The sequence below is a fragment of the Sinocyclocheilus grahami genome, unplaced genomic scaffold (assembly GCF_001515645.1).
Source record: "Sinocyclocheilus grahami isolate Dianchi unplaced genomic scaffold, SAMN03320097.WGS_v1.1 scaffold1239.1, whole genome shotgun sequence".
NCBI classification, from domain to species: Eukaryota; Metazoa; Chordata; class Actinopteri; order Cypriniformes; family Cyprinidae; genus Sinocyclocheilus; species Sinocyclocheilus grahami.
The window spans coordinates 220,888-229,841 of record NW_015506418.1 but is presented as its reverse complement, the minus strand read 5'-3'; the positions used below and the strand labels follow the sequence as shown (position 1 = coordinate 229,841).

Here is an 8,954-nt window from a genome sequence, read left to right as displayed (position 1 = left end):
CTCTCACACTCTCACACACACACACACACACACACACACCCTCTCTCTCACACTCACACTCTCTCTCTCTCACACACACACACACTCACACACACCCACACACACACACACACACACTCTCTCTCTCTCTCACTCTCTCTCTCACACACACACACACACACACACACACACACAATGGGCTTGTGTCACATCCTGTGTGTATTTGGGGAATTTTCAGGTTCATGGAGGAAAACCAGTTGAGTTAGTTGAGTTGTTCTAGTTGGTTAATGTGGTTTATATTGAGCACAAAAATATATTTGTGTTTCTTAAATACTGCAGAGTCCGATCAATCAGTTTCTCCTCCAAACATCATTCTGGATCTTTTCCATCAAGCTCCGCCTCCTTCATCTCTACTGTGTCTTGATTATGCAAATGTTTCCATAGAGACCAGTGAGTAACTGGTGGTGTGATTATTAAGTCCGCCTCTGCCATTGTCTTAAAGAGACAGTACACACCCATCATCAGTCAAAGACACCGAATGTTTCTAATCAACAAATGCTTTGTGCAAAGACCAGCTCTCTCTCTCTCTCTCTATTTCTGTCTGTGTCTCTCTCTCTACTGACACATGTTAAACATTTACCTTTGTGGTTATGTTTTACTATGAAAGTTCACAAGTTAATGTTTTAATTTTAAGTATGGGGACACCGCTAGAATATGACGAACTGATACATCAAACATCAGCTGTGATCATGCGTGTGTGTGTGTGTGCGTGCGTGCGTCAGGTGCGGCCGTCTGCAGGCAGGAGCGGTTCAGCTGTGCAAACGGGAAGTGCATCACCAGCCGCTGGGTTTGTGACGAGACGGACGACTGCGGCGACGGGAGCGACGAGCTGCCAGAGTCCTGCAGTGAGTCACACACTCCTCATTACTGCACCGCTGCTGATGTTTACAGTCACTATATTTGCTTTTGCTTGATGAGATGACTGAGTGTGCGCTCAGAGATCCTGGATCTTTTCCATCAAGCTCCGCCTCCTTCATCTCTACTGTGTCTTGATTATGCAAATGTTTCCATAGAGACCAGTGAGTAACTGGTGGTGTGATTATTAAGTCCGCCTCTGCCATTGTCTTAAAGAGACAGTACACACCCATCATCAGTCAAAGACACCGAATGTTTCTAATCAACAAATGCTTTGTGCAAAGACCAGCTCTCTCTCTCTCTCTCTATTTCTGTCTGTGTCTCTCTCTCTACTGACACATGTTAAACATTTACCTTTGTGGTTATGTTTTACTATGAAAGTTCACAAGTTAATGTTTTAATTTTAAGTATGGGGACACCGCTAGAATATGACGAACTGATACATCAAACATCAGCTGTGATCATGCGTGTGTGTGTGTGTGTGTGTGTGTGTGTGTGTGTGCGTGCGTCAGGTGCGGCCGTCTGCAGTCAGGAGCGGTTCAGCTGTGCAAACGGGAAGTGCATCACCAGCCGCTGGGTTTGTGACCAGACGGACGACTGCGGCGACGGGAGCGACGAGCTGCCAGAGTCCTGCAGTGAGTCACACACTCCTCATTACTGCACCGCTGCTGATGTTTACAGTCACTATATTTGCTTTTGCTTGATGAGATGACTGAGTGTGCGCTCAGAGATCAGTATGCTAACGCTCACTCTCCGCCGCAGGCCACAAGACGTGTTCGTCGGGTCAGTTCAGCTGCGGCGGGCGTCTCAATCAGTGCGTGTCCAGCAGGTGGCGCTGCGACGGGAAGTCTGACTGCGAGAACGGCGCAGACGAGCAGGGCTGCGGTACATATAACCATCTCAAGCTCACTTTACTAGATGACAGGTCGCGTGTTCAGCTGTGTTTACGGTGGTTCTGTTGTTGTGTTGTTTTAGTCCTGAGGACCTGCGCCGACGAGGAGTTCCGCTGCCGCAGCGGTCAGTGCGTGTCGCTGTCGTTCGTGTGCGACTCTGACTCCGACTGCGACGACGGCAGCGACGAGGCGTCCTGTCCCGCGCCCACCTGCGGCCCCGGCTCCTTCCAGTGCAATAACTCTGTGTGCGTGCCGCGGCTCTGGGCCTGTGACGGGGACACCGACTGCGCAGACGGCTCTGACGAGTGGCCGCAGAACTGCGCAGGCGGCACGGGTCAGCAGCCGCAGACGGTCTGCCGCGATCACGAGCTCCTGTGCGCCAGCGGCGAGTGTGTCCACGGCAGCTGGAGGTGCGACGGAGGCTCTGACTGCGCAGACGGCTCAGACGAGCACAACTGCAGTGAGTCCACGCGTGTTTGATGTCTGATGCAGAATGCAGTGTGTCTGAGATCGTTCGCTCACGTTCTGTGTCTGTCGCAGCCGCGCTCACCTGCCGTCCGGATGAGTTCCTGTGTAACGACGGCAGCTGTGTCCCGGGGATGCGGCAGTGTGACGGGAATCCTGACTGCCGGGATCGCAGCGATGAGGCGGACTGCGTCACCGGTGAGCGTCGCACGCCGTCCGTCACACGCGAGAATGTGATGAAGCTGCTGTCTGACCGTAACTGTGTGTGTGTCTGCAGTGCACGCGTGTGCCGGACCGAGCCGGTTTAAGTGCGGCAGCGGCGAGTGCATCCGCGCAGACGGCGTGTGTGACGGTCAGAGAGACTGCCGCGACTGGTCAGACGAGCCTCTCCAAGACTGCAGTGAGTTTCACTCGGTGTTCCTGCAACAGATGTCATCCTTTACTCCTGAGTTTCTTCTGCTGAACACACAGGAAGAGATTCTGAAGAACCTTGGTAGCAAACAGTTGTTGTCCACAGTATGGAAACAATACTATATTAGTCATTGAGGACCACATTCTTCAAAATCTCTTTCTTTGTGTTCAACAGAAGAAACTCTTACAGGTTTGGAACGACATGAGGAGATGAGTAAATGATGACAATGTTAATTTCTGGATGAACTAACCCTTTCAATCCAGTGTAAATGTGAATTTCCAGCATCCACCTCTTCTAACTCTCGCTGGTCAGCTGATGCTGCGTCAGTGTGTGGCATCACTTTCACAAGCCTTTGATCCAGCGTCCTCACTGATCTGATTGGCTGCTGAACTCTAAAATCTGTTGAAACTGATGATCATGTGACGTGTGTTTCCTGCAGACACTAACGAGTGCCTCACTAACAACGGCGGCTGTTCCCACACCTGCAGCGACCTGAAGATGGGATACGAGTGTGTGTGTCCGGCCGGATTCCAGCTGATCAACCGCACACACTGTGAAGGTGAGCTCCGTCCCGATGAGTGCAGTGCATGATGGTCCGTGAGTGTGTGTGGTCTCATCACGAGTGTGTGTGTGTGTGTGTAGACGTGGACGAGTGTGCAGACGCAGACAGATGCACTCAGATCTGCATAAACCTGCCGGGCAGCTTCAGGTGTGACTGTAAAGATGGGTTTGAGCTGGATCACATGACCAAAGACTGCAAAGCGGTAACAGGTGCGTGACTGAACCGAAACCAGTGATCAGAGGGAATTATGGGTAACGGCTCAGAGCTTGAGATGCATGTGTCCTCCCGCAGGATCCGGTGCGTTCCTGCTCTTCAGCACGCGGCACGAGGTCAGGAAGATGGCGCTGGGCAGCCGGACATACACGGCGCTGATCCGCCAGCAGAAGAACGTGGTGGCGCTGGACGTGGATGTTCACAGCGACAGGATCTTCTGGTCTGACGTGAGTCTGAAGAAGATCTACAGGTGAGAGACGCTGACTGACTGATTGACAGTATTGAGAGTTATGTAATCAGATTACTTTTTTCATATAATATTTCAATCAGTATTTCGGCTCTGTTTATTTGCTAGTGTAATGCTGAATCAGACCATCATGTATTTCTGTGTGTGTTTATAGTATATCTCGCGTGTTTGTGTCCCGCAGCGCCGCGGCCGCTGACCCCGCCCACCACAGCACTGTGATTGACAGCCGGATCTCCCGCCCCGAGGGTCTGGCGGTGGACTGGGTCCACGGGAACATCTACTGGACAGACGGCGAGCTGCGGACAGTCTCTGTGGCGACGGCAGACGGCAGCAAACGCAAGACGCTCGTCAGCGAGGGCCTGCAGAATCCGCGCGCGATCGTCGTCGACCCGCAGCGCAAGTGAGTGTGTGCAGACGGGATGAAGTGTGTGTGAAAGCGTTCGTACTGATTATTGATCTGTTGTTTCACAGTTTCATGTTCTGGACGGACTGGGGCGAGCCGGCGCGGATCGAGAAGAGCGGGCTCAACGGCGCTGACCGCACGCCTCTCGTCACGGATGACATCGCCTGGCCCAACGGCATCACGCTCGGTGAGTCACACAGATGATGCGTGTGAAGCTCCGTGTGTGCCGTGTGCTGACGCGTGACGCTTTGTGTTCAGATGTGTTGAACGGCCGTCTGTACTGGGTCGACTCGAAGCTGCACACACTGTCCAGCATCGGTGTGAACGGAGACGGGCGGCACACGCTGATCTACGACGAGCAGAAGCTGTGGCACCCGCTGGCACTCACTGTGTTCGAGGTGCGTGTCGGCCGCTGAGCCGTGAGCATGTGTGCGGTTCCTCAGGTGCTCATGTGTGTCTGTCCCACAGGAGAAAGTCTTCTGGACTGACATGCACAGTAACAGCATCTGGAGCGCCAACCGCGTGACGGGACGAGACATCGCCGCTGTGGCCGAACATCTGCAGAGTCCTGAAGACATCGTGCTTTATCACAGTCTGAAACAGCCTTCCGGTGAGAACCATGGCGCTTCACGAGTCACTCATTCAGCGCTCGCCGTGTGCCGTGTGTGTTTGATGCCAGTATTGCTCCGTTTATCTGTGTATCTCAGTCGCTGATCTGCATGTTTGTTGTTGTTCTGCAGGAAGGGACTGGTGCAGAGACGCGGCTGCGCTCAACGGCGGCTGTGAGTTTCTGTGTCTGCCGGCGCCGCAGATTAACACACGCTCGCCCAAATACACCTGCGCCTGTCCTGATCACATGACCCTGCGCGCAGACATGAGAACGTGTGTGTCAGGTGCGTTCAGACCCGATCTGGATCACTCCAGACGGTTTCATCGAGACGCTCACCGCTGGCTGTTCTCTGTGCAGGTGTAAACAGCACGGCGTCGAGCAGAACCACACCCAGACGCTCCGGATCAACACCTGACCATCAGCAGCAGACACGCGCCACACAGACGGGCTCTCGGAGCGGTCAGTCCATCCTCCTGTCTGGTGCACGTTCATCCACTCCGATCACACACTTAACATCTGTCTGCCTCTTTACAGGAATTAATGAAGAACACGAGCCGGTTTCCAGCCCTTCCCAGCACCCCACAGTCCTGTACATCATCCTTCCAATCGGTCAGTAAACCTTCATTCTCATGATACACACGAGCCGCTCACTGACCGATCGCCAGCGTGAGTGACCCGTCTGTCTCTCTCTCTCTCTCTCTTTCTCTGTGTCTCTCTCTCACAGTCGCCATGTGTCTGCTGGTGGTTGGCAGCGTGTTGCTATGGAGACACTGGCGGCAGAAGAACACCAACACCATCCACTTCACCAACCCAGTGTACCAAAAGAAAACAGACGACACGGTTCACATCTTCAGGAGCCCCAGTCTGGACGGATACACACATCCATCGGTACGACTCACTCACTCACTCTCTCTCTCTCTCACACTCACTCACTCACTCTCTCTCTCACACACACGCCAAACTGATGTTCAGCAGCTGTCAGTCACACACACGTGCTGTTATCAGATGTTTTATGTAAATCTACATGAATTAAGAGCACTGTAAGCAGTACTGATTCGTCCTGATGAGGCAGAAACATGAAAAGTTACTGATCGATTTGACTAGAACAGAAGAGTCATTTGACACATTTGATTGATTGACTGAACTGATGTGTTTAGATTCAGCTATGAATGTCCTCAGACGGGATTAATGTGTGTGTGTGTGTTTGTGTCTCAGTGTCAGATGATCAGTATGGATGAAGACGCAGCCTGACGCTCCTCCAGAAGTTCCTCCAGAAGCTCAAGGTCACTTTAAATGCTGCTCAGCGAGCTGAAGGAAACGCTCGTCCACATGTGCGAAACAATCCCAGGATCAGCTCTGCTTTTTATCATGCCTGCATCATATAAGGAATGAAGACACTCACTCACTCACACAGACAGACAGACAGACACACACACACACACACACACACTCATATCTAACGTCATCACAGTGAAGAGCAGAAGATCTCAAACAGACACTCGTCAGGAATCTGCTGGATCCCGAGGCTTTGCCACAAACACGCCACTGTTTTCATTTGTGATTCGTGAGCTTTTAAGGTCCTCTTATTGAAGGTATTACCACTGTGTAATATTTAAAATGATCTTTGTAAATGTTCTTGAGTATGTGGAGGGCAGACAGGTGTCTCTCTTCTTGCACTATGCTCGTTGACTGTCACAGATTTTATTTATATTTCTCCTTCTTAGACACTTGAACAATCTGTTTGACTTTGTTTTGATGAAGTGCTTGTATTTATGAATGCACAGCGCTACTTTAGTAATAATGAGAATGACAGTGTATTTGTTCTGCGGTTCGTTTGCTCACGCGTGTGAAGTTCTGAATTCTGGGCCTTAACTCTGATCGTGCCTGTGTAGCGTTTGAATGCGTGAATATCCCACGATGCCTTCGACACGTGAACCAGTGCTCAGGGTCACGTGTCTGCGCTGAGATTCAGGTGACCTCTGACCTCCGTTAGAGCCGCGTGTTTGTGTTCTGTTGTTGTTGTTGTGCACGCTTTGTTTATGACGAGGCTAGTGCAGCGTGTTATCTGAAGGATCGGAGCGTTTGCACTGTTATCAGACGAATGAAGAATCACAAACGCTCCTCAAACGTCTGCAGTCTGTCTCTGTAAACACTCGCCTTTATCACACCGTCTTTGTATGAAGAAGGCTCTTATTTATTGTGTAAATGTATGATTTTGAGTTTCTTGCTTTTATCTTTTAAATGTGTTGTTTATCAGATGCGATATAGAAAGCTCATCCAGAAATCGATGTGCACTACAGAGGGAATGAACCTGTGTCATTCAGGGACTTTTATACGTTTATGAAGCATGAAACAGAAATATAAAGCTGTTGGACCAGACTGGTGAAGTCTTGAATGGATTCTCATGCCGTTACTGTTAATGCATCATCTGAGGCCAGTTTTGCTTTTGTGAAGATGGGATGAACCCGTAGGAGTTTTAATTCTTTATCTCAGGACTGATGGTCCAGTGATCAGAATGAAAAGACACCCAAAGAAACAACTCAACTGTTTTTGACAATGTTTTTAAATAAATGCACATTTTGAAACCAGAAATCAGTGTGTTTGTGTTGATTCTCTCTGGTGCGTGTTGGTCTGAGATTCGCTTTCATCCAGGGGTCAGATGTTTTATGGGCAGCTTCAGTGTCTATCATAAAGCTGAAGATTCGCCTGAAGAGTCACAGTCTACACCCCTCCATTCATTATTAAACACTGATCGTGGCGTTTGTTCACATTCACTCGTCAATATCACATGACTGAACGTCACTCTTGCTCTACAGTATTTAATCACATATTCCATCGTCTTCAGATGTTTTTTCATGAATCAGAGGAACTCCGGGTTGAATCCAGGTGATGATGGATATGAAGTCACCTTGAGGACGTGTTCAGGTCTGCTTAATACAGTCTGGTCCAGATCTGCAGTAACTTCTGGCATGCTGTAGAACCGGCTTTAGTGCATCCACGAGAGCATGATGCATGTGTGACACTCTTAAGAACAGCGTGTGGCATTCACTTATTTAACCACACATGTATTTAAGGAACCATATCTATCTGTAGAACCATGTTTATTCATGGTTTGCTGGTTTACTCTTGAAATGCAGCATTCTGCTAATACTGTTGCTCACTGATAATAACTTTGTGTATTTCTTCATCTGTGAGTCTTGAGAGCTTCACACATCAGAGCTGAAGCTGACTCCTCGTGCAGTAATGTTAGGCTTAGGTGTGAGTTTAGATCCGAAAATCAGGCCAGACTTCATTATGTGGCAAGGAATTAAAATTCAGCACAACAGCAGGCCTGTGTCTGCCGAATGACCCGCCCATTTCCATCGGATCAGTCATCACGTGTTCTCTGCTGAGGATCTGTGTGCAGGTGAATAGTGACGCCGTCCAATCAGCAGCTCGCAGCTTTAGAATATTCTCCTTCTGATGATCTCATTGGTCAGGTCCAGCGCGATGGGCGGGGTTTTAAACTCACACCACGGCAGTGATGCGGCAGGAGGGCGTGTCTTGTGTGTTGTCATGACGATGAGAAACTGAGATCTAATTTCATGCAGATTTTGAGTCACTGGATCTTCTTTTATGTTCTGTAATGTACAATCTTATTATGATTCATGAATAGAGTCACCTACGTTTGAGATTTTAATGCAGGACTTTGCCTCAGTGAAGAAACACAGATGCAACAAAACTCAGCTCAAACTGTATTAAGTTATGAAAATGCTTTTTTCTTGGCTGTGATCCTGATCCAGTGTTGTTTGATATGCTCGTCTTGTCCAGTTTTGTATGAATTACAGTGCTTTTATTTTTAATCAGATAATACATAAAGTGTTCAAGTTATGGTATTAAAGCTAGAAATAGTGTGATGGCGATTCAGAAGCTGCTGTAATGATGAACTGAAGGTATTTCACTGAAAGTGTGATGAATGTTCTGTTGATGATGAGTTGCTGTTGCACACGAAACATTTCATGTGTTTGTTACTGAATCCCAGAAGATCAGATTTCCTTCCCAAAGGCAGCTGGAGTCTAACAGAAACACATTGTTGTGTAGACAGACAGACACACACACACACACACACAGAGAGAGAGACACACACACACACACACAGAGAGAGAGAGAGACACACACACACACAGAGAGAGAGAGAGACACACACACACACAGAGAGAGAGAGAGACACACACACACACAGAGAGAGAGAGAGACACACACACACACACACACA

General features: G+C 49.2%; 1 protein-coding gene across 3 annotated transcripts in view; it reads left to right on the top strand.

Moving 5' to 3' along the window:
* ldlrb (low density lipoprotein receptor b) overlaps nt 1–7,215 on the top strand; it is a 10,545-nt gene extending 3,330 nt beyond the window's left edge. Inside the window, exons 2-18 of one of the 3 annotated variants that reach the window (XM_016254339.1) lie at nt 1,407–1,529; nt 1,657–1,779; nt 1,870–2,247; nt 2,328–2,450; nt 2,530–2,652; nt 3,104–3,223; nt 3,307–3,435; nt 3,518–3,689; nt 3,868–4,086; nt 4,158–4,276; nt 4,348–4,487; nt 4,558–4,699; nt 4,830–4,982; nt 5,057–5,158; nt 5,234–5,308; nt 5,424–5,587; nt 5,915–7,215. In XM_016254339.1, coding sequence (XP_016109825.1) covers nt 1,407–1,529; nt 1,657–1,779; nt 1,870–2,247; nt 2,328–2,450; nt 2,530–2,652; nt 3,104–3,223; nt 3,307–3,435; nt 3,518–3,689; nt 3,868–4,086; nt 4,158–4,276; nt 4,348–4,487; nt 4,558–4,699; nt 4,830–4,982; nt 5,057–5,158; nt 5,234–5,308; nt 5,424–5,587; nt 5,915–5,950 — 2,441 coding nt within the window. In that variant the 3' untranslated portion in view covers nt 5,951–7,215. Of the gene's footprint in view, nt 1–761; nt 885–1,406; nt 1,530–1,656; nt 1,780–1,869; nt 2,248–2,327; nt 2,451–2,529; nt 2,653–3,103; nt 3,224–3,306; nt 3,436–3,517; nt 3,690–3,867; nt 4,087–4,157; nt 4,277–4,347; nt 4,488–4,557; nt 4,700–4,829; nt 4,983–5,056; nt 5,159–5,233; nt 5,309–5,423; nt 5,588–5,914 lie in introns of all 3 variants that reach the window. The other 2 variants (XM_016254340.1, XM_016254341.1) reach the window with 2 other exon arrangements.
* Nucleotides 7,216–8,954: the final 1,739 nt, after the last annotated feature.